This window comes from Gavialis gangeticus, unplaced genomic scaffold (genome assembly GCF_001723915.1).
Source record: "Gavialis gangeticus isolate Ggan-Ray unplaced genomic scaffold, GavGan_comp1, whole genome shotgun sequence".
NCBI lineage: Eukaryota > Metazoa > Chordata > Crocodylia > Gavialidae > Gavialis > Gavialis gangeticus.
The window spans coordinates 48,460,651-48,485,760 of NW_017728994.1; the positions used below are offsets into that span (position 1 = coordinate 48,460,651).

The 25,110-nt window shown below is 52.0% G+C and overlaps 1 protein-coding gene and 1 long non-coding RNA gene across 3 annotated transcripts in view; one reads left to right on the forward strand and one right to left on the reverse strand.

Moving 5' to 3' along the window:
* The window catches only part of NEURL1 (neuralized E3 ubiquitin protein ligase 1), a 250,617-nt gene extending 227,244 nt beyond the window's left edge, over positions 1 to 23,373 (forward strand). For both annotated transcript variants that reach the window (XM_019502758.1, XM_019502759.1), the window contains exons 4-6: positions 1,840 to 2,520; positions 21,127 to 21,273; positions 22,123 to 23,373. In XM_019502758.1, the coding sequence (XP_019358303.1) occupies positions 1,840 to 2,520; positions 21,127 to 21,273; positions 22,123 to 22,364 (1,070 nt within the window). In that variant the 3' untranslated portion in view covers positions 22,365 to 23,373. The remainder of the gene's footprint in view (positions 1 to 1,839; positions 2,521 to 21,126; positions 21,274 to 22,122) is intronic.
* LOC109287586 lies at positions 13,256 to 23,448 on the reverse strand. Its single transcript, XR_002094902.1, has 3 exons — positions 23,373 to 23,448; positions 20,403 to 20,405; positions 13,256 to 13,266 (listed from the first exon to the last, which is right to left on the reverse strand). It is a non-coding gene; the product is annotated as an uncharacterized LOC109287586 (long non-coding RNA).
* Positions 23,449 to 25,110: the final 1,662 nt, after the last annotated feature.

Sequence of the window (25,110 nt, forward strand, 5' to 3'; positions counted from 1 at the left end):
AATCGCATTCGCACGCCCGTTGCATGGCACCCTGCGGCCAAAAGGATGTCCTGGCAGCCTGGTCGAGAATCGGGGTTTTAAGTACCGCGCTTCACTTTGCATCCACTGTACAAGGCAGGGTCCTGGGCTTGGGGGGCCCGTAGGATTTCTACCGTCTTCGAAGGCTGTGCCAGTGCATTTCAAGCAACCAAAAGTGGTGCCTGCGGCTATCTCTACCTACCGGTGAGACCTTGCAAGGCAAGCCAAGCACGCTCTTGGTTTTTTTCCTTGGCTGCAGTGGGGCACATCCTCCTGGCAGTGCCCTCTTTCCCCTCCAGCCCCGCTCGATGCTGGCCGTAAAAGCAAGAAGAGGTGTTCGCTCGGTGGTCCTGTCCACTAAATTGCTTCTGATTCATCTGCTCACCTGATTTCTTCTTGTGCCATGTCTGATACTGGATTCACTTCCTGTCTGAACCTGGGAGTTCGGTGCCGCTGCAGCTTCGCTCCTGAGACGACGTGCCGTTCAGCTCCAGGCTGTGGCTTGCACCAAATCCCAGGGGCCGTCTTCAGCGCTGGCACTGTGGGGCAAGGCTACATGGCACCTTCCCTTGCCCCAGTGGGCATCTGCGATGGGGCTGAAGAGCCTGGGGGATGCTCCGGGCCTGGTGATGGGAGCCTTCTGCCCAGGGGTCTCTTGTGAGGTCCCTGGCCTCGTGCGGCGAATGGAAGCACGAGAAGGACATGGGCCGAAGCTGAGGAAGGACGTGCGCTGTGCCTTGCGTGTCCCTGTAGTCCTGCAAACGCTGAACTTCACCTGCTGTGAAGTATCTTTGCACTCTGATTAATCCCGTGGAAATCAAGGAGGTTCCTCGCGATACTTCAAGCTAAGCACAGGTGCAGCTCCAGGAGGGGGTTTGTCATCCAAGCTGAACCCACGCTTTTCCTTCATTTATTGCTCTTTAAAATTGACCTGGTAGCAGCATAGCCCAGCCTGGGCTAAGCGGGAGGAATTGAGGCCCTCGAGGCAGCTGCCTGGATTGTTTTGCCGAGGAATTAAATACATTGACGATCAGATAAATGGGAGCAGCAGGTGAGCCTGACAAAGAGGCTAACATGCAATTTATTTTGTCCTCTGATGGATGTGGATGGGCCTGCGTCATCCGTCTCTGTTACGTATCCGGTGGTTTGATTTTGAATGATTTGTTCTGGAGCTAGTGACCGATTTGGCTTTCTTTAGAGAAAACGGCTCATTCCCAAACTCTGCGCTGCGATGTTATCTACATCCAGGCGGGCTTTCTGCAAACACAGGAAGGCTGGCAATTCATTGTCTCTGGAAATATTAATTATGGAGTGGTAATTAATGATGAAGAGGGTCGATAGTTGCAAGGCAAGCATTTGTTTTAAGATCCAAGTAGCGGCTTGGGTATTCCTCGCGGAGCCCTGGGAGTGTAGATGTGGACACGGCTTAAATAGCTCGGAGCCGTATCCATTCCCTGGTGCATTTAGGGGGATTCTCCGTTCGGCGACCTCCGTTCGGTCGGCTCCTTTGTGCCCTCTGCTTCCCTCCCGCAGTCGATTCCTTGTATTGATTTGAAGTCTGCCTCCGCCGACACGTAAACGGCGACGAGGGGGGGTCCAGTGGGGAAAGCTCAGGGGTAGCACAGACTTGCACGCATATTTGATGCTCTTCTGTTTGCTCTGCTCAAAACAAAAAAGAAAAAGAAAAAAAAATTTACTGGAAGGAGCCTCTCCTTGCTATTTTTCTTTTCCCTTCAAACCGAGAGCAATTCATTAACTCTTGGATATTTTCATTATCTCCTGACTGATCCATTTCCTTCTCTCTCTCTTTTTGCTTTGCAGACAGCGAAATCATTCCTCCCGACTGCCTGCGCCCCAGATCCTTCACGGCCATCCGCCGGCCCTCGCTGCGCAGAGAGACGGAGGACACGCGGCTCTCGGTGAGCCTCTGTGACCTCAACCTCCAGGAAGAAAACTTCCACATCATGGCCACCACGTGCCCCATCCCGCAAAACTCCCTCAACTCCCAGCACTCCCACCTCCTCCCGTCCCAGCTTGAGAGCGACCTCCGCTTCCACCAGCTCAGGGGAGCCCACATCAAAATCCTGGATGACCAAACCGTGGCCCGGTTGGAGCACGCCCGCGAAGAGAGGACTTTGGTTTTCACCAGCAGGCCCCTCCAAATCAACGAGACCATTTTCGTCAAAATTAACAAATCGAACGCCTCGCGCACCGGGACGCTGTCGTACGGGGTGACTTCTTGCGACCCCGGGACCTTGAGGCCCAGCGACCTCCCGTATAACCCAGAGTCTCTGGTGGACAGGAAGGAGTTCTGGGCGGTCTGTCGCGTGCTGGTGCCCCTGCAGAGCGGAGACATCTTGGGGTTTGTGGTGAACTCGGAGGGCGAGCTGCATTTGAGTCACAACGGGGCCAGCGCCGGCATGCAGGTCTGCGTGGACTGCTCCCAGCCCCTGTGGATGTTCTTCGGTCTGCACGGAGCCGTGATGCAAATCCGAGTTCTGGGTACGTTTTCCCCTTTGACGTGCAAAACATCCAGGGGGGTCTCGTCTGTAAGGGAGGGGAGTGCAATGAAAATAGGAGGTGATCATCTTTTGTCTGTTTTGTGCAACCCCCCACCCAAAAAAAAACAGGGGCCCCGTAACGTGATGAACTCACAGACGACACTTCAGTTGCGACACCGTGCTTTGGATTGACTCTGCTTCTTTTACCTGAGCATCTCAGAGCTCTTTGCAGATAGTAATACATTAAGCGTCCTGATCCCCCAGTGAAATGAAGGAAGCATCACCCTGTCCCATGGGAAAATGGAGGTGGGGTGAAGTGATGTGACTTGTCACCAGGTCACACGGGGAATCTGTGGCAGGGCTGGCTATAAAACCCACCTCCTTGCTCCTGGGCCAGTGGGTTGCTCATCTTTAGTCTCCAGAGGTTGTTCCCCTGTTGATCCCTTCTTATGAAATCAGAGCCTGGTTAAGCAAGTTAGAAACTAAAGAGCGACAGAGGCCTCTGTTTCGGGATCCCGGACAAGTTCATTCGGCAAGCCAGGAGGCCTGAACTGTGAGAGGCTGATGAGCTGTTTGGTTCCTCCAGGTTTAGTTAGGAAGTCAGAATCGATGCAGGAAAGCAAGTCTAAACTCTGAGATCCCCGTCCTTTACGAAAAATATTACTATGGGTAGCGCTCACAACAATTTCTTTCTATACCACCCTCCATAAGCATGCTGGAGTTGAGGAACAGCCCGTGGGCATGGGCTCAGTGCTGCTGGAAAGTAGGTACGTTGCTCAGTTAGGCAATGGGCTGCACACACAGTGGGCCTACGTGGTATATGTTCTCTGGATCATGGCAGTGTTCCCGGGCATGGCAAAGAGACAGGCCTGTCCTGCCTTGAAAGTTATGGTTTGAAAGCACGGGGATGGAGGTCCCCGTGTTACAAGCATGGGCACTACTGTTGGTATGCAGAAGCTGCCGTGATGTGGGGGCAGATCTCATAGAGGCAGCAAGCTGTGGGCAGGTACAGCCCTTTCCCTGCGTGAGCAATCGTTTTCCTCTTTCATAGGTTCATAGATGTTAGGGGCTGGAAGGGACCTCAGACGATCATCGGGTCCAGCCCCCTGCACCAGGCAGGAAATATCTTGAACCTGGTATCCTGCTGATGCTGACATGACAGCCATTTGGGGATAGGGTCCAACTCTTGGAGAGCAGTGTCTTGCAAGTGCATATCCAGAAGGCAGATAACAGCCAGGCAAGGTTCTTTGGGTCAATGTGTGATATCTTGTATCAGACCAATTAAATAGTTGGGAAAATTGTCCTTTGCTTTTGGGTACAAACACCCTTCTTCAGGCAGAATAAACTCTCCCTCTGCCTGAAGAAGGGTGTTTGTACCTGAAAGGTTGCAAAGAAGAATTTTTCCAACTATTTAGTTGGTCTAAGAAAAGATATTGGATTTACCCAAACAACCTTGTTGGCCTGTGTCCTTAGACCAACACAGCTACACCCAGCCTCCCTAAATAACAGCCAGGGCATTTGTTCAGAGGCTGTTCAGGATATTTAAGGAACGATCTGAATGTCAGTTCTTGCTGAAGGGAGGGTGCATGGTGGCAAAGGACCTAGGCACTGGAAGCTACCCTGTATTACAGAAACCCCGATGGAGACGCACTGATTATTTAAATTCTTAATAAAGGATTTGCAAATAACTATTAATTAACACCCTCTAATTAGTGTCACTTCTGCTGTGGAGGGAGAAGAAACAGCTTAAATTAAGAAATTTGGGCTTGGAAAATTATTTGGCTGAAGCCAAATGCTTGAATTTGGGATGCTGTAGAGCCTGGGGCTAGACATAACGTTGAAAGGTGCTGCTCCCTTCATGGGCACCTGCCCCATCTCCGTGGCGTATTCATCTCAGACCCACTCCTTGCTCCTCCCTGTCTCGGGCAGACGTCTTCACGTTCTCTTACTCCCTTTCATTATATGTGGGGTTTTTTTACTACTGTTCCTGAGGATTTTTTGCCTCTCTTTGAATTCAGGGACCCTGGCCTAGCACTCATCTGTAGCTTCTGTAGGAAGTCCCTTCTTTCCCTCCTCCACATTAATGCAAAATTTGATTATTCTTGTACATATTTCACTGGATTCTGGTGACCCCACGCCTCATCTCAAGTGAAGCTGCGTACCGTACTCCTCACTGTGGGATCTGGACCTGAGTAGATGCCAGCAGTTTTTAGAGAAAGAAGGGAATTCAACCTTTCCTCGGCTGCGCAGTTAGATGCCTGATTTAGGCACGCAGTGATCATAATCGTACATGCATCTGGCAGATTAACGGGACCTGTCGGGGGGTACTGTAACTAGATTTGGAAATTTGATCCTGTCTGTTTTCAAGCCCCACTACCAAAATAATCGTTCTACCCAATGGAAAAAGTAATAGTTTTTGGAACACAGCTGACGGCTGGAGGCTCCTTTTTTGGGAACGAGGTGATCTTGCACCTCTGTCTTGCAGGGCTTTCTCTTGCAATGCCACGTGATAAATAGCCACCTATTTATGATGAAACTAGAGGAGACAGAGGCAAGGGGCTGGAAGGGAGCTTTGGGGTCACCAGGTCCAGCCTCTTGCAACCACACAGGCTTAAAGACCTCGAATGACCTTTCTAAGATTGATGCACGATGGATATAAGTGTTTATTACTAACATCCTGCTGCAATTAAAAATGTGCAGAGATAACAAATGTGACACTATCGTTTAATGCTCTAACCACTGCTCATCCGGTTATAGCTCAATTGTCAAAAGCCCCTTGGGTCCAGTTTGATTATGGGTCTTGAATCATAGCATTGGGAGAGACCTCACAGGTCATCGGGCCCCACCCGTGGCACTTAGGGAGATTTGCTCTCAGCTAGCACACTGCTTGGATAGTGCTGGGCGAAGTCCAACCAGCCTGTGAGGGGCGTGGGGACAATTACATGATCACAGAAGTGACAAAAGAGGCATCTTCAGGCCCCGAAATGTCATGGTAGGCATGGGGAAGAACAGAGCCATCGGGGGGGATTTGCAAGATCGCCAGTTCTGCTACTTGTGTCATGGGCAGAGCAGAATAAGAGAGGGTTTTCCTGGTCTGCAAAGCTTTCCGTCGCTTGAAAAATGTTCCCATTCTCTTTTGGGACGATGAAAGCAAGATGTTTCAGTTCTCCACCAGATACAGTAGAGACTGGGAACAACGGACATGGTGGTTAGGGCATCTGCGATAGGGAAGAGTTAAGTTCAGATACTACGTCTGCCTCTGGCAGAGAATGGAAATGAGTCCGGATATTCCTGGTGGTCTGTTCACAAGGTCATTGGTGTGCATCTGTGTGTGTGTGTTTTACTCACTTACGCACTTGGCCTGAACTGGCACATTCCCACCAAACGTTTTGTTTGAACTGCCAACATGGTTTAATACATGAGTGTGACGCACACCAGAAGTGGGAATGTCATTATGTGGGCCTACCATAAAATGCCAGTATTTTTAAATGCAATTTGGCTATTTACAGAGAAGTCATGCTGCTCTCACTCATACTGGACAGCTTCGTGCCCACAGATAAATGCTAACTGAAATGGCTCTGTTGTAGCCTGGCATGAGGACGAACCAAGAGGTTGAGCATAAGTGCTCCTATCTTGGGCTGCTCCGGTGCCGCGGTACAACAGAAGTGAAACTGCTCACAGAACCACATCGTTTCATTTCCCTTGATGACTGTGGTTGCAATACCCAACACAGGTCCAAGCAGCAGACCAAGATAATCTTGTCCTCTGACATAGTTGCATTTTTGGATGGCAAATTGGATGCATATTAGGAATGACCTGCTGTATTTTGTTTTTGCAATATTCAAGATCAAGGTGAGATCACAAGAGGAAAAACATGGTTCAGCCATAGTATTCATTGCAAATTTGCAAAAGCTCTGTTAGAGCACTCCTCAGCCAGTCCCGTGTGACCCTTGCAAGGGTGCAGCGGGGTGCTGCACAGTATCAGCACTGGTAGGTGTGCAAACACCTTACCTGTGCTTCACAAGATAAACCCAGAGATTTCAAATAGAAATGTAGAGTTTCAAAAAACATTCTGATGTATTGTGCTCATTTTGAGTTCATTGCAACAGAAGAATTGCTCTATTTTTTTCCTTAATCAAGAAACAAGTAAAGACTAAGATCTGGCATTTTTGAGGGGAGGAGGGGGTGGGCTTTGAGTCAAATAAAGGGTGCTTCGAGACTAAAAAAAGTTGTCTATTGGCGAGACTATTGGTTAGTGCACTAGGCACCTGTGCTGGTGGTTTTTACAGCAAAGCATATAATAAAAAGCTGGTGGAAATCTCTTCCTGGAGTAGCATGCTCGCCGTTATTGAAGTGATTCAAGTCCCACTATGCTGCGTGAAAGAAACAGCAGAGCAAGGGACCTAAAGTACAAAAGCCAGGAAATTAAAGTCAGCGTGTTTCATTCCCATCTTCAGCCTTGCTGCCTCGTCCTTCAACACAGATAAGATTACCGCTGTCTACACTGCGCAGGCTGAAGGATTAAGAGTAGTGAGTTGGGAGGATGGCTGGGGCAAGGTATTGGTTATTAGACCCTGAGTTTTTCACCCCTGGATCGGCTGTTTGGCTCTGACTTGGGATCACTACGAATGAAAGTCAGTCCTGTCTGCACCTGCCATTTTTTATTTCCTACTCACAGGAAAAGGAAATGCTGCCGTATCACGAGAGCCACTGGGGCACCTCCTTTTTAACAAATCACGTCACTGTAAAGACTGGGTCAACAGCCAGTTCTGACGTTTTAGTCCTATCCATCTGGCACCATTGCCGGGTAGTAAATTTACTGCAGGGGAAGTAAAAAGGCAGAAAATAAAGAGGAAGTGGAGAACAGCTTATTTTTTTCCCCGTCACCCAAATATTCCTTTAGGCCGAGGGAAAAAACTAAAGAAAATCCAAGCACCATGGCATTATGATGAGAAATTTCAGTCCTTTCCAAAGGGAGATGTAAGATCAATCTGCTGAACTTGTTGATGAGAGGGTCCAGATGAGCCTTTATCACGATCTATAAAGACCGACCTGGGTGGAAGATGAAGAACGGGTGCCTTGACGAAGCAGAACGAAGCATAACATTATGTGGTGCCTGGAAGTTGATGCTAGATACGTTCAGTCAAGAAATAAAGGGCGTATTTTAACAGCTGGGGATAACTAGCCATCGAAGCAGATTGCCAGGGAATATGGCAGATAATTTAATCCATCCAGGATGTCTTTATAGCAGTTATTAGATTCAATCTGGGAATGAATGGAGGGGACTTATATCTGCTATGGGCAGGAGACTGGGTTAGAAGGTTTCAGTAGTTTCTGTGGCCCTGAAAGCTGTGCCCATTGTATTGCACACTAAGCAGAAAACCGAGGCCTAGAAAAGTTACTGGTCTTTAGGGGACTGTGGACACGTAGTCACAATCATCACCAACCATGTCTGAGACTAATAGCAGAAGGTCCCTTTCTGCCTCTGCTGAAAGAGGAGACTTAGCCGAGCGAGGAAGCTGCACTTGAACTCGAGGAAAGGTGAAAAGGGAAAGGAGCAACCCCTGGTTTATCATAAACCACCTGGAATTAAAATCTCCCATGAGGATTGTCATTGTTTCAGGCTTAATACTCAGCATCCTTCTTTGGAGAGTGGACACGACCAGCATATTAAACCGGCGATTTACCATTCACAGCTTTTGTTCGTAAGCATCTTGGATTATTGAGAGCCCTGAAAGATTGAAGTGAATGGGGCTGAATGTATTGGCCTGCCTTTCATGCTGTAATTCATTTAAGAAGTTAAATTTGACCGGCCTTGTAGGGTTTTAAAGTTATGACTCATGTCTGGAAAAGCTTTAGCAATAATAAGTCGATATATTTGCTTGTGGAGGAGCCAACTAGTGGCGCATGTTATAATTTTCCTGCAGCTCCGAATGAATCGCATACGTGCAGCAAAAGTATCAGGGAGTTTTTTGGGGGGTGGGAGCTCCCCAGTGAAGGTCATCCTTTCCTTTGAGACAAAAGTTATCGTGTAAGTAATTAAAAAATAAATGAGCACATTGTTAAAGTAAGGATAAAGGAGGAAGCCTTCAGGTCTGTAACACAGTGCTGCTGGTGTCTAGCCCCCCCGGTCCTATTCAATCTAGCCTAGATCAGTAGTCTTACCTGGGGGGATCATCTGCTGGATATTCAGTCATCAGCAGGGAGGGAGCCATTGGACTTCACCCAATGACAAGAGGACGTGTGCTTCAGCAGACAGGTGTCTGGGCTTCCCAAGCTCTTGAGGGTATGGATCATATCTTGTTAAGGAGGCTGCAGATGGAGAGGTGGAGGAGAGCTTTGTTTCTTTCTGCAGTTAGCCATGCGGTGTAGGTTCGGGGTGGTTTCCATCATCCTTCTGTTTGGTTCTGTTTTGGGTGGCGAGAAGGACAGAGACATCACCAGGAGCTTCTGCATCAGAGGGAGTGACAGGGGCACCTGCCGTTTTGTGCCCGATTTAAATCGGTGCCCAGCCACGCACCCCTGGTTATGCTGCTGGGCAGTGGGGCGGCGCTAACCCCTGTTCTTTGCTGCAGTGCAAAATGATCAGCAGGCTGCAGCTGGCTTTGGTTACATACGAGTGCAACTGTGTGCCTAATTTGCGTGTGCAGTTACAGCGGCGGCGTGCAAAGGATTGAAGTATGAATGGGCCAGTGGCGCAGACAGTGGGTGCAATTGCTAGATCAGTCCCACAGGCGTATGGGGAGCGAGGGTGAGGATGCTGGTTCTTCAGCTTTGGATACATGCGCTTTTGCCATTCGAGCTAAGGGAGTTTTCTGCAGCAGTAGATCTCCCACCCACGGCACGGGCCAGCCATAGGTGACATGAGCATAGACACGGTCACTACATAACCTCTGCCATTTTGGAAACCTGACCCATCCCCATTTTGAATCGTTCTGGCACTTTGGAAAATGCCAGCATTCAAGGAGTTAAAATAAGCACACGACAATTGAAGTCAGGGAAATTCATAACATTATTGCACAAAAATGCATATAATGGGTCTCTTCCTTTAACAAGCATTCACTTAGAGGCACTCCAGAGGTTTATGGACCGTGTTTTTGATTTTGTGTATGGAAAATGGACTCATTAAAGAGATACAGATTTAACAGGCCTGGGTCTATGGCACTTAACTGCCTAAAGGTCTGGGGAACTGCGGGGCAAGCAGCCCTTTATTGCTTCAGCAGAATCCATTTGGAAGCACAGTGCTGCGGTTCTGCTGTATGTCGAGAACAAGTTAAAATGTTCAACACGCCTTGGAAAGAAATGAACTTGTGTTACGTGCCCCCACGCTTTATGAACCCTTCCATCAGGCTGGGTTGTATTTTTGTGCGTGAATTAGGCTTGCATTAGTAATGTTAATTTGCAAGAGATACCCAAGAGGACTGCATCCTCGATTGCTTTGGGACTCTGCGCTGCTTTCTACAGCCAGCCTGCCGTGTCCCTTGCCTTGTCACATCTATCATGAAAAAAGCAAAATTAGCGTAATGAGAATCCACCTGATGAGGGATCCTACAGAACGGGGTAGGCGGCACCGTCGAGGCCCTGCACTGGAGACTTTCAGGTTACAGTGACCCTTTTGCCTTGCTGTTGCCTTTTTCAGCCAGTGCTGGCAGTGGGAAAGTTTACAGCTGCTCACTCTGCTCATAGAAAAGCGCCTTTCATCCTAGCATCTCTCTTTGCCTAGGCTAATTAAACCATGTGTTGTCTCGGGAGGTGCACAAGTGCAGTTTCACCCCCCACCCATACAGGTCTGTCAGCTGTCGTGCAAACTGCTGTTGAGTTGGCACGTCAGCGGCAAGGCCTGGGGATGATGTGGGCACTCAGGAGAGCTGCATCCCAAGCCCCTGCTCAGTCTGTTTGCTGCACAGCATGTGCTTTGCTCTCCCAGATCATGATGGCGTGGCGGTAACTGCCCCAGCGTTAGGGAGGGGGTGCACGTACTGCTTTGTCGATGCAAAGCTGGTAGTGGGGGCTGCCGGTGAGAGCTTGGCTTGCCTTTGTTAAGGGCTGGATCTCATTTTTACATGGGATTTCATAGTTTCATAGTTGTTAGGGGCTGGAAGGGACCTTACAGATCATTGGGTCCAGCCCCCCTGCACGTGGGCAGGAAAGACTGCTGGGATCAGACGATGGGTGTCGAGACTTTTTTGAAGATTGCCAGAGTGGGTGAAGTAGCAACCCTGATGAGAAACCCTGCAAAATCCTGCTGCCGTGAGTCTGGACTGCAATTCCCAGGCATTTGGTACCTCTGAGGGTCAGCATGACAAAGCCCTGGCTGGGATAATGTAGTTGGGGCTGGTCCTGCTTTGAGCAGGGGGTTGGATGAGATGTGACCTCCCGAGGTGCCTTGCAACCCTCATTTTCTGTGATCCTGTGTCAGGCAGCACTGTTTTGAGCATAGCTGTTTTCCAGGGAAGAAGGGTTGAGTGCAACTACCTAAATGCAGTTACAGCCGTGGCACTTGTAGTCTCTGCAGCTGCCTGCCCTCTGTGTTCATTCCTCCGTGAGAGTGGAAATGAACAGCCTTTATTGCCACCATTGTAATAAAAGATCCCTAGATACAATGCGATGTTCATAACAGCTGATATATGGATCTCCCTTATCTCATCACGCCTCTGCTTGTCGGCATTGAGTAAACGGGATATGGGCTAATTCACCAGCCCCTTTGAATTATGGCTTGGCTGTCAGGGAAGATAAAGCCTGCATATTTCTTGACCGATTGCTGGCGTGAGTTCTCCTGGCTACTCGCAAGAGTGACAGGATAGACTAAACTCGCCGATAACACCTGTGTTTTAATTTTTCCTGATAAAACATACAATTGAAATTCAGAGGAGCAGCAAGGAAGGTCTTTAGTGCAGTTACTTGCTTCGCAGCTCCACCTGCCACCCCGATATCAGCCTTGTGCTGGGCTTTGAAGCATTAGATTAGATGACTGCTTCCCTCTTGCTCGCCAAGCCAGGGTTTGCAAGCAGTAGCCCAGCCAAAATGGGCTTTTGTGACCTTCGTGTGGCTTTGAGGATTGAGGTGAACTCTACACTCTGCCTCGTGCCAAGGCAAGTTGGTGGTTCTTCTAGGATTGGTCTTGATGGCTTTAAAATGAATATCTTGTTCATTGTACTTTGACAATGTCGGGGTGGGGTTAGTTGGAAGGCCTCAAAGCCTTACCTCTTGATTTATATGCAATCAACATTTTTGGCTCTGAATTCATCCATAGGGAGTAAACTTTTTATCTGAATTGTTGAAAAATATGGCTGGAAAGGACCTCAAAGTCACCTAGACCAACCCCCTGCTCAAGGCAGGATTGACTACTGCAATGGTTTAGACAGGGACAAAGACCATAGTCATCCTGCTCTTAAAAACTCCCAAGGGTAGAGACTTCACAACTTCTCTAGGGAGCTTGGTCCAGTACTTAACCACCCACATAATGAGAACATTCTTCCTAATATCCAAATTTCCCTTCCTGCAATTTAAGTTATTTCTTGTCTCGTCTTCTGCAGCCAAAGAGAACAGTCTATCGCTATCTTTTCACGCTTCATGTATTTGGAGGCTGTTATCAAATCCCTCCCCTGAGTCTTCTCTTCTCCAGACGAAACGAATCCCAGTTCCTCCAACTTTTCCTCATAAGACGCATTTCCTAGACAGCCGATCATTTTGGTTGCTCTCTGCTGGATTCTTTCTAATTTGTCCACGTTGGACTTAATCTAGGATTGTCACTACCCGTCTCTTATGACCTGGGCTGCCTTGGAGTTGATTAATCACATTCATCTGCACCCTCGACTGCAAGAAGCTCACTAGGGTTTGGCAAGGACAGAGCTGAGCCGGGCTGCCCATCAGAGGTGGTACATGTTCCCATTTCTCTTTCGGAGGGGGATGATTGTTTTTCCTTCTTCTCACCTTGTCTCTGTGCATCTTTGCTCCAGACCCCGGGCTGCAGCTCACTGCTGTTGGGTTTTCTTCTTCTTAGCATGGAGATAAATAGCATCCTGGCCCTTCACTGGTATGCTCTCGCCCCACTCTGTGGGTGTCTTTTGGACAGAGCCCTTGTTCTTTCCAGGTATATTTGCCATCAGAGAAGGGACAACAAGATACCAAGTTCTCCCCCTGCCTTTCCAAGGCCAAGGACTAGCCGTCTGGGAGATGCAGGAAGGAGTGGGAACATTTATTGTTCTTATGGGAGCTAAAAGGTTGCAGCTGTATGTCTTTGCTTTCTCCTGGGGCCCAAAGCTTTCTCCCGCTGGATGAGGTTCGCCTCTTTTCCTTCCTGCCTACCTAACAGAAATGTTCAGCCAAAGGTTTTTTAAGACCAGGCAAGACAACACCTTGGCTGGGATGATTTAGGTGGGGCTGGCTGGACTAGACCAGGGGTTTGGACTAGGTGTGACCTCCTGAGGTCCCGTCCACCCCTCGTTTTCTATGTTGATCCTCTAAAAGGCTCCTCTAAGGCTTAGCACAAATCAAGCAGTCAAAGAGCAGCACCTGGACCATGCAGTTTTTAAACTTTTGCAAGGAGGATGGGCTGAAGTCTCTCCCAGTGCGTTCCACTGCAAAGCCTACAGGAGCATCCTAACCGTCCCCAGAGCTCTCCCGCTGTCCCTGCATAAAAGCAAAAGAAATGGAGATGAATTTTTGCAGTGCACCTGCTGGTTCCCTCCTGCCTTTCCTTAGCGCTACAAATGGCAGGGCCATAGCTTCTGCGTAACCCTAACGGCTTGAACACGTTACGTTGTTTTCTGGTCCACAGGAGGTCTTGATCTTCTGAGCGCATCATGTAGCGTCGTACCGACGTGTGCAATGGCCAATGCTGGCCTTGATTTATTTTTCCGGACTATGGTGTTAGAAACTGCTAGAAAGCTTAAGAGAGTAGCCCTTGTGCTCCATAGCTTCCTTGTTTTTCAAAAGGTAAAAAGCTGGAAGTACTTTTAATGAAGCGGGAAGAGCAGCTTCTTAGTTGTTGTCAGCGGTCTCAGAGGCAGTGGCGACCTGGCATGCACGGCGTGGTTTGAAGAACAAGCCCGCCCGAGGGAGAGGAGCTGCTGGCCCGTGATCAAGATAGCATTGTTTGGATCACCGTGGGAACCTCACAACCTGCCACCTGCAAATACATATATTATCTAACTTCTAAGAGCCATGGACATGGCCACCTCCCTCCCGAGCCTTCGTATTTCTGTATAACCCAGTGATGGATGGTTTGCCAGCTAGCTATGATACCTTTGTATTGCTTTGTTTTACGATGGTGCATTCAAAAGGTGAAGCCAGGTTGGCTCCTAGCGACTTGTTCTGGACCCGGTTGGTGGGAAGCCTGCAGGAGCGGTCCTTGAATTCAATCTACGTTGCAGACAGAAGGTGTGAATCTTCCAGCATGGAGAAGATCACATTGCACCGGTCTTTAGGCTCAGTATCAGTAACTCTGCTGGAGGTCGGCAGAATCTGGTCTTTACAGGGGGCCATCGTGTCATCCCTCTCCTCGCCTTCCTCGTTCAGCTTGTGGACCGGGCTACCAAGCTTGTTAGCATCCCTTCCAAGGGAGAGGGATCAGCCTGTTTGACCTCCAACTTGCAGCAATAAATCAGCCCCAGATGAATGCTTCGGGGGTGGCAACCCCTGAGAAAGCAGAACTGCACCGGGGAGGGCAGAGCAGGTTCCCCCCTTTTTTTTTAATTTTTACAATGTTTGGGGAAGGGCCAGACTTTGCAGCCCAGCCCAGCTCCCAGGAAGGAGAGGCCGTTCAAACAAATTAAGGACAATTCCTGAACGGCAGCGATGGTTTTCTTGGCAACAACCACAGCCCAGCAGAGCAAAGTCTGAGCCGGCAGATTAGAAGCTTGCACGATAAAGAAAATACTGCCCCTGCGGTGTGTACACAGGGGGTGTCTATTGTATATACAGCGTCCCAGGACCAGCCATAAAAAGCCTTGACAGGTAATGCATATACATATATATACAGTGTTCCAGGGCCAGCCATAAAAAACCTTGACAGGAGTTGCAAACAGCTGACACCAAATGAATCACTTCAGCTGGTGTTTGCCCTGGGCAGTAAATGCTGTCCCAAAGTTTTTTCAAGGTGGAAGTCCCTGTGTATATTTATGTTGGGGTTTTTTTCTCCCCCTGTTTAAAAGGGAAAGCTCCAGGCTGTATGGAAAATGTCTCGGGCGTCTTTTCATTTCCAAGCAGCGCGCATTCGAAGCGTGGGAAGTCCAGTTGCATTAGGCTCTCAGAGGCAAAGTCCTCATGGTCCTGGGTGAGAGTCCTGGGCCTGGCAAGATTCAACTTTGAACGCGTGCAGAAGTACCGGGCTCTGTGTCAGCGATAAAGGGGTCAGGGCAAGGAGGTGAAGATCTGCAAAGTCAAGGAGGATTCACCTCCTTTTCTCCTTTCATTGCCCAGCCTCCAATGCCACCCAGGTCCCATCCACGGGGTTACTCAGTGCTTTCAGCTAACTTCCAAGGCTTTTGATCCTGCTTCCCTCAGGCTCGTCGCTTCTGAGCTGGGAAATGGCTGCGGGCTTTGGCATCACCCTCGGCCGGGACGTGTGCCATGGTGCGTTACAAAGTCCTGAGATCCATGACAATTGCTGCACTTTGCCTGCTGGCCTCCCTGGAAAGGTCCTACCGACCTCTGCCGCTGTCCAAGCAAATCACTGCTGCTGGTGGCTAGCAAATGCTGAGCGAGTGTTGGGCTTGAAATGAAATGTGTGATTTGCATATAACCGTTATCCACCTGTTTTTAATCGCTTCTGCTTAGCGGGCCACTCAGCAATGAGCAGGACCCCCAAACTCACCATTTTGTGAGTGCTCCATGAAAATGAGTCACAGAAATAAGCTTTTACACTAGGGAAAGCATATCCCCCTTCCTCTCCACACAAGGGATGCTCCTCAAGCTTTCCAAGAAGGTCTGACTCTAGCAGCGGATTGCTTTTAGATCAATACATTGATCAAACACACCGTGTATTTGATGCGCTTGTTTGTAATCCGGTTTAGTGTCCACCTGTGGGGGATTTTTAGGGTCAAAGGAGTTAAATTGGAAATCAGGTTTGCTGATTAGGCCTGGTGCGGAGAGGAAAAGATGGTTGTTATGGTGGTTACAGGAAAGGGCAATCTTGCTGCCTGCTCGCTGTTGGTTTCCTATAGGAGCATGCTCATTTCTGGCAGTTTTAGGAAGCCCTTTGCCCTAATATATGGCTTATATTTACCTCGCAGGTTCCCTTTTGCTAAGCCCTTTCCCCAGTTAGGTACCAATGACACTCCTCAAATAATACAGCTTTCTTAAAGGAGACCAGATCCGAGGGACAAGCGACCAAAAGACCAGATCTCACCACTTCAAAACTTACCACCACTGCTTAAAAGTGGCTGATCTTAGGGAACAAACCCTGCTAGGAGAGGATCTCGGTTCTTCCCCCCGTCCTGGGACCACAGCATCCCTGTTGAATGCAGATGAAGGCTCCTCTAGAAGTGATAGTCAGCAGTGGTGATTGTATGGACTCTTTCTTCTCTCTCGGTGACATTTAATGGCTTCCAGCATTTCATATTTTTAGTGCGTTTGGCGGTCCTCCATACAGAAACAGAGCGGTGACTAATTGTTGCTCCACAGACATTGGCCTTTATCTAACACTAGGAGCTTGATAATCATGTCAGCAAACCTCCTGGAATATGGACCTGCCTCCAGGGCCGCTGACGCCGGAGGATGTCTTTCCAGTAGGTTTGGGATCAGGCGGGACAAGAAGTAGTTTTAATTGTGCAGGGGCTGTGCAAGGAGAAAACTGCACTCTCTCACCTACAACATGCCCCTAAATGACATGCACCTTGTTTTTGCAAAAACAACAACAAAAAAACAAAAAAACAACAACAAAAGAAAGCAAGATTTACTCAGAAGCATTTTTTTCATGGAAGGACCGTACTGCAAGATGACCACCAGCTTCTCCCGTGTGAACCCTTCGCAGCCCCTCTCGCAGCGGCAGCAGTTTTTTGATGAGCAGCCAGTTTGAGAGACGCTGCAAGAAGGTTATCCTCTCTCCTGCCATCGTGCAGTCGTGTCTCCATGCCGCTATTCCAGTGAAGAACCATCACCTTCCCACAGCCCAGTTTTGGAGGGCTGATTTTTGGGGGCGTGGTGCACGTGGCATGCAGGCCAATACAATGCTCCTCAGCTGGTGCTCATAAGGCATCCATGCTGGCTGTGTCCCGGACAGCCCTCAGCGACACCTTGGCTCCACAGGGTTCAGCAGGAGCCAGGCTGTCGCAGGCTCAATGGCAGGGTTGGGTTATTTTTAATTCCCAGCGATGGCCTGGAGCCGCACGCGTCCTGGCCGCATTGGGGCGTCATGCAGCCTCGGGTTCAGCAGCACGGCGAGCATCCGAGCGGCTTGTCCCCTGGGGGCACAGGGAGGGGAGCACGTGCCTTGGCGGTTAATAGGCACACGCTGCTCGGTATTGCTGATGGAGAAGGCAGATCAAGGGGCTGTGCAAGCAGCGGGGTGCCACTTGTGACGGCCTTTCATCCTTGGGGGAGCTAATTGCACAGTCCCAGACTGGCCATCTAGGAAAGTTTTTTTTCTCCAGCTCTAAAAAGCTTTGGTGTGACTGCAGGAAGCCGTGCTGCTGACCACAGTCTTCATCTGTCCCTAGCTGCCAGGGCCTTTCCAGGGGGAGGGGAGGGGGAAAAAAAAAAAAAAAAAAATCGCTGAACCGGCTGGGTTGATTCTCAGTTTCACGAGGTGAGCTGAAGCCAGGCGTGTGAGCTGGTTGGAGGCAACCTCCTCTGGGCTGAGGCAGGGTTTGGTTTTGTAAATGCCTTCGGCTGTTCGCCGTTCCCTTCTGGTAGGCGCACTGTGACTGTATCGTACCCGTGCCAGGACTGCTGACTGTACCCGTCACCCCGGACATAGGGAGGCATCCCCACCCCACCCTGCCGCACCAGCCAAGGGACTAACTCTGTGCCAGGAGCACCTGCGCTCCACCCCACCCTCGGCCAGCAAGTCCAGTCTTTCCAAGCCTGAAGAACTGCCAGCCCCTCCCTTTGACGTCAGTGGAAGATGTGGGTGCCGAACGCCTCTCTGCACAAGGCCCGCAGCACGTGGTGTTTTACAGGAGTGGAAAAAGCGGAGTGGAGGAAGAGCACGATTCATGCCGGGCTCCCCCTGTTACAGGTGCCAGCAGATCCAAACAAAGCCACTAACCCAGGTCTGCGAAGCGGCACAGATGACCCTGGGCAGAAGCCAGGTGACTTTATAAAACAGCTGCTTCTGGGGTGGTGTTGTACGTGCCACATCCTGTCCTGCGGGCAAGGATGCACAGAGCCGCGCTGTCCACGCCACGCGGGCTCTGGATGACAGGAGGCGGCACGGGGCTAGATGTCAGAGCCGAGACTTGTAGGAGAGAGACATGCCTGTTATTGCCCGCTCTGCCATAGACTCACTTCTCTGACCTCGGGCCAGTCATTTAGCCACAGAGAAGCTGGGAGAAGTGGTGAGTCGGTGACTCCAAGACCCAGGGAAGGCAGCGAAGTGCAAAGCACTCGGCACCCCTGTGCAGGACTCTGGCTTTCAGGGCCTTTGTTGCTCTGAGCAGGGTTTTGCCATGAGCTGCAGGTGCCAAATGCTCTTTGCTTCTAGCTCAAGACTTTTCATGAACCTGCCCCCGATTGCAGCAGGCAGTGCTTTGTGCTGCATAGAAAGGCGATGCACGCGGAAACAATGCGCAGTGGGATGGTGAACGCAGGCAGCAACCGATGCTAAGAAACGATAGCTGGCATCATTCCCTGCTGCCCTCACACGGTGCAACAAAAACAGCTTTGCATTTGCTCACGCCTCAGCATCGCTCACGCTGGAACAAGACTTTGTTCCTTTTCACCCTGGCACGTTAGCTTGGTGGGGTCGGAGCACACCGGGCCATGCACTCGGCTGAACGTGGGCACTGCGAGGGCTGAGCAGGACCTGGGGGCACCCAGAGGCCTCCCCGTGTCAGCCCAAATGCGATGTCACGCTCCCTTTGGGAACAGCTGCCTTCTTTCCAAACACGCACCTGACATTTCAAGCATTTTCCAGAGGCTTCGCATGTCAAAGTCTTCGTTACCTTTTTGGAAATTTGGAAAATAAAAAAAAAAAGCAAAAAAAAAAACCTCAGAAGCCGTGGCGTGCCCAGCTTGGCTTGGCTGGAGCGGGGGCTGTGGAGGGAACTGAAAGGGCTGTTTCTGGGAACAACCAGGCTCGAGCACTGCGGGGTATGAGCTCAGAGGCTCATCGGTTCCTCGCTCTCACCACAGACGAGACAAAGTAGCCTGTCTGGGGAAGTGCCAGGACCACAGCGCAGCCTGCTCGATCTGTCCGTCTCACCCCCTGAGGTCCCCTCGGGTCCTCAACCGGCTCCACCATCGCCTGGTAGGGAAGCTCTCGGGCAGGTCGCTGCGGGCTCGGTTCACAGGACTTGGCTCTCTGCTGCCAGCCTGTGAGCAGGCCCACTGATCCAAAGGGTGTGTTGCCTTCAAAAGCTTGTCCGAGTCCATCCCAACCACGCTGTTGGTCCAATAAAAGACAGCACCCCCCAAAATCCTTGCCTCCCACCATTCAAGGCACTCTTTGCCCCCCAGCCAGATTTGAACCTGGTTTCCCCACTTTCGGGTGAGGGCTCTGCCCATGAGACAAGCGCACGGGAATACATTTGACAACACGAGGTCCCTTGCACAAAAGGATCTGGCTTTTTGTGGCCCCCAGCTGAAGGACTGGCTGTGCACAACAGGAGGACTCGCAAGGGATGCTCTGCCCTGTGGGGCCTTATTTCTTTTATAAGTAATTCAGAAGGAAGAGAGGTCCTGAACTGCTCGAGCTGCTTGGAAGAGGCCTGATTCTTCCCAGAACAGCTTTGTTTTCACCCCCCTTTTTCCCCACAAGGCCATTGGCACGCTGATGTGCTAGCCACAAATTCCTCTTTGCAAGAAGCCATAGCCCCATAATGCAGACGGGGCGTCTGAGCTACCGAGGCCAAAGTCAAGCAGCAACTCTGGCAAAGTGGCAGGAGGACCCAGACCTCTGGCCCTGGTCGTGTTGCTAAAGAGCTCAGGAAGCTGCAGGGCACACGGGGAAGGCCGTCGCTTGTTTTGCCTGCTGCATGGTGGTGTGTGGAGGGAAACTGAGGCAGAGGAGCCTCCCTTCCAATGCCCTTTGCATGCAAAGCACCTGGCTTTATTTCAACATGGGGTGGATAGCGGTGTTCGGTATTTTCCGTCAATCCCGGGTGTACTGCAGGGATGCTTTCACTCCCAAAGCTGGCGGGAGGGGAATGTCCTCTCCTCAGTCCCCGAGGTCTCGCTCAGGCTGTCCAGCCGGCTTTGGCTCTCCGTCTCACTCGAAAGCAGCCTCTGGTTCATTGATCTGCCTCCTTGGTAAGATGAAGAAGTCTTAAGTATTAGAATCGAATAAGCATCGTTCTTGCTTGAGCCCTGCCATGTCTTCAGCCAAGGCCCGAAAACTGCAAAGAAGGGAGGCGTGTTATTTAAGCTAATTATATTATTATAGCAGCAAGACAAGGAGCACGCTAAGGGTGAAGGAGGTGGCCAGGCTGTCTCTGAGATGTGGTCTCTTTGGCCGAGCACTTTCTCCCTGCAGGCAAGTGTCCCAAGCTGGGCTTCCACCGCCCCAACGCTACGGGTGCCGAGATCCCCGTACAGGAGGGGTTGCATTCAGGCCCACTGTGAACTAAGGAAATGCCTGTGAAATTGGTAGAGGTGCCACCTGCCTTGTGCTGGGGGGCTTTGCATTTATGGCAAATGGGGGCATTCGCACAGAGATGATTTTTTGGAGCTCATTGGTCACTGGCGAGGGTCCTGTGGGTCTCGGACCCAAACTGAGTGCACCCCCTTCCCTTGTTCCCAGTCAGCAGCAGCTGGACAGCAGGTTGCTTGATAACACTCGCTTGCAAAGAGGTGACGGGAGCTGCCTTCACGCGGATAGGAGAGGCGCAGGGGAAGGGCCTGGCCTCAAGCCCCAGGTCAGCGCGCAGGCATTGGGCTGCTGCTCTCCCACATCTCCCTCTCAGCAGCTCTGGACCTCCCTTGCTTGGCCTGGTTGGCGCCAGGACCGCGTTTTTGCTCTGAGCTTGTGCAGCGGTGGTGCACGCGGCCTCTTTCCAGTCCATCCCCTGCGGGCTGGCCTGGTCCTGGCTGGGGTCCCCTCGGCCGTATCAGGCTGCTGGGGGGGGCGGGAAATGGTGGGTGCAGGGCTTCAGTTCAAGGAAAAGCCACATTTTAAAAGGCAGCTGTAACCCGCTGTGTTGATTAAAAGAAATCCAGCTTGCTTTGAGGGGTCATTGAGGCTGGCACCGCTTCCAGGCCAGCTGATGGCAGCCGCAGCGGGTCGGGCGTGTGCCTTATTGCGCCCGGGCTTCCTGGGAAGGGAAACAGTCCCGGCCCTCTTGAAGTTTAGTTGACTTCTGTAGGGCTGAGTGTCTTTCCCAGATCTCACGCCACCTTAATGCAGAGAGGAGGGAGAATTCACCCTGTCGCCAGCCCCGCGTCCCGTGCAGGGGGCTGGCTCCCCAGGCGGCGATCGACCATGGCTTGTTGGCTTTCTCTTCTCCAGGTTCCACCATCCTGGCTGAGCGACGGGGCCCGTCCATACCAAGCTCCCCCACCTCGGCTCCCAATTCCCCCACCACCCTCTGCAGCGGGGTTTCCGACCCAATCTTGACCACCTGCGGCTCAGGCCTGCTCTGCAGCTCAATCAGCGGTAAGTGTTGCCCCCTTTCGTCCGCATTTCCCCCCTGGAGACTCCCAGGGCCTTTTCCAGCATGGTGCACCCCAGCCATTGAGGTGGGAAGAGCCAGTAAGCCTGTCGGCCCTTGGGGATCTTCCTGTTCCCAGCCTGTTTGACCTGGAAGATGCTTCGAGGCAGGGGCAGTGACCAGCAGGGTTTCTCTTGGCCGACTTGGCTCTGGTGGAGTAGAGGCTGTGGGGGGTGAGGCCCCAAAAGGCCACGCAGCAAGGCTGTGGGAGTGCAGTCCAGGGCTTCTGCCTGCCCAGGTTGTGTCTTCACCACAAGCCCATCCTCTGTCCCAGCACAGGGGGGGTTCCCTGCTAGAAAAGCCCTCTCTCCACTGCCTAGCTTTGCTGGGCACCCAACTGCGAGGTGGAGCTGCATTGCAGCTGCCACATCCCCTTCGACTGGCACGTCTGCCACCCGAAGGAAGGCTTTTGGTGCTGGCGAGCCAAGGGCAGGTGCCATCTCTGGTTGCTGCAGGTGCTGCTTTCCCAGGGGCACTTTGCTTTGCATTGCACGCACATGACTGCACGTGAGCTGGGGCCTGGTGTTTGCTGCTGCATGCCAGCAGCCTGGGTAGCAGAGGCAGGCAGCTGCAGAAGCAAATCCCAAGGGCTAGAGCCAAGAATTGCTTTCCCTTCCTCAGCGATGCCGGTGAAACGACCCAGCTGCACAGTTCAGGCTTTTCTCACCTCCCTCATCAGAAGCAAAGGCCGCTGATGGACGAAGGCACTTAAACCACTCCTTCCAGACCCCAGTGCAGCAGCTCCCCTCATCCCTCCCCTCGCCCAAAGACTGACGGTGTCCCTTCCCTTGCAGGCACGGCTCCGAACTCCCCGGTTAGCATGCCGGAGTCCCCCATCTCCCCCTCTGTTTCCGGGGCCTGGGGAGACGAATGCACCATCTGCTACGAGAACATGGTGGACACGGTCATTTACTCCTGTGGGCACATGTGTCTCTGCTATTCCTGCGGGCTGAAGCTCAAGAAGATGGCCAACGCCTGCTGCCCCATCTGCAGGCGGGCCATCAAGGATATCATCAAAACCTACCGCAGCACCTAGAGCCGCGGGGCTGGCAGGGGTGGGGTGGAGGAGGACACGTGGGGAGAAGAGCCCCCGTTTTCATTCATCATCTGTGAGAGCTGATATCTGAACCACCCCAGGGGCGGCGAGCGAGGGGGTGGCCCAGCTGCAACTGCTCTTCCAACCCCACCAGCAAGCCGCTGGCTCTGAACTCCAGGGCATCAGGGAAGCTGAGGCAATCTGCTTTTACCAGTGGATTTAATGTTTTATCTCAATGCAACAGCTGGAGCTCTCTGGCCTCTTCTGCACTGCGCAGGGGCATCTCCAATGCTTGGGAAGGTGGCTGTGGAGATGTGCCCCCTGCCCCAAATGGGTGGCAATGGCTGGCAGTAGGGACAGCAAATGCATCAGAGAACCATCTTGGAGGAAAGGAGGGAGCCGTCCTGGGTGCAGGAGCCTCCTCGAAGAGCAGGACCACGTGAGGGTCTGCCAGCCATTGCAGGAAGGGACTTGTCCGGTAGGCAGAAAAGAAAAAAATTAGAAACCCAAAAAACCCTTTTCCTAAGGGTAAGACAAGCCCTTTCCCCCCTGCCAGGTAGCCGGCAAGCTCAGCAGTCGCCCTGGAGAGGAAGAAACCGATGCCTTGGCTGCCTCAGTGTGCCTCAACTTGCTGGAGAAAGACACTAACGGCAGCTGGAGTCTGCCCGAGGGCGCCCGGGATGCAGCCCCTGCTGCAGACGGCAGCGTTGGGCGCCCGCTCTGTGCGTCGCCACCCAGCCATGTGGATTTTACTGCAACGTCCTTTCCCCGCTAACCATCTCCCGTCCCCGCAGTACGACTGCAGCACCCCCCCACTGCATGACTCCCCAAGCCTTCCTGCTGACCTCCCTCCGCCCCCGTCATGCCCAGACCAAAGGCTCCCTTTCCCCGGCTTCTGCCCGTCGACGCTTGTGACAAACACTGAGGCAGAATGTACACGGCCCACGTCTCTGGTTTTACGTTACGCTCCATCTTGCTCTTTGCTGTTTTAAAAAAAAACAAAAAAACCCCACAAAAGGAAGGAACTTGTGACAGCTCCTCTGGCCTCAAGCAGACAAGGTGACGTGGGGTCGGCCACCAGCAGAAGACAGGCGTCTCTGTGTCCTGTTTGCTCAGGCCAAGGGTTTTGCAAGGCCTCACCTGCTCTTGCCGAGGGAAGGACACCGCTGTTGCTGCTCCCTGCCCCGCTGCCACCGCCCCGGCTCAGGTCTCCAGCAGGCTGGTTCCCTGCGTCATACCCGGGAAGCCTTCAGCCAGCAGCCGCCCCGTGCAGGGTGCTGGGGAAGGCGGACAGGCAGGGGTTTCCGTGCATCATCTCAATTCGGTTCTGTGAATCCTGGCCAGGCAGAAGCTGCAATAATACCAAGGCGTGAGTCGGCCCCTCCTCCCCACTGTCGTGCTGGTCCTGCTAATGCTCGGACATGCAAAGGGCTGGGCAGGGAGTGAGCTCTAGGGCTAGTGACCTCCCTCTCTTCAATCATCTCCCCAAAAATACTCCACCCCCCCCCACCAAAGGCACCCACTGCTTAAGGCAGGCCAAGCACCTAGGCACAGCTTGCGCTGAGCTCCTACCACCACCTTCCACAGGAGCTTGGATGAGGCCCCAGGTTAGCGGGGAAGTGCTAGGAGCAGACCCCCTGCCTCCCTCCTGAAGCCAGTTCTTAGTTGTGGCAACACCGCTTATTCCATGACAGGGCAATGATCTGCCTGCCAGCCCCACATTGTAGGGGTATCCTTTCCCCCCATCAGGCAAGGCCCAAACCAGTCACTGTGCTTTTTTTTTTGCTGCCTCCTGCATGTCAGCTGTGCTGCAAGGGGAGTGGTCACTGAAAGGACTGCAGGAAGGACAGCCCACGTCTGTCTGCCCTGAAAGCTGGCCAGGGCTGGGGTAGAGTCCCATCGACTTAAGTGGAGCTCATTTGTTTGAGGAACAGGCTCCAGCCCCAGCCCTTTCTGCCTGTGCTTGTGATGTCCTACTGGCTGGTCAGTGAGGTGACACAAGAAAGCAAGGGGCATGTAGAGCATATAGCATGAGGGGGTTACAGGGCTGGCATCTTGCCCAACCCCTGCTCCAGTATCGATAATCCCTAATTATGTCCCTAATCACATACTGCAGCCCTGCACGCACCCGGACTCCCCAGGTAGCGGCTGGCAAACTCATCGCTGCACCCGCTAACAGGTGCTTGGTTCGGGGAGAGGGGCTACAGCAACCAGTGCTGGCCCAGCCTGCACAGGAGGGGGTAATCGGCTCTACGTATTTCTATCAAGGAGACTGTAATACAAAATGCACACCCGCACCAGGTTGTAGACACCAACCTTAACCTGGGCTTCCCCAGCTGAACGGGCGCGTCCCCATCCAAACCACCCCATACAACCATAATCTCAACACTGCTCCAACATAAACACCCAAACCTGCCATAATTAAAGCAGGGGAACCGCGGCCACCAATGTCCTGCTTGTATGAAGTGTTGGCAATATATGCTCATGGTGTCCCAGGGAGAGGGCCATGCCCTCTGTTGCAGAGGAAGGCAATAACCCCCACCATCCATGCCAATCTGACCATGGGGTAAAATGCCTTCCTGACCCCAAATAGGGCTTGCAGTCTTACCCTGAGCGCAGGGGCAAGACCCTCTAGCCGGGAACTACTGGCTTCGCTCCTAGCAGGAGAATCGGCATAGCCCAGGGGAAGGCCCCCACCGTAGCTGTAGCCAACACCAGGTGCCACTGGGGAGGCTTAACACCCCCC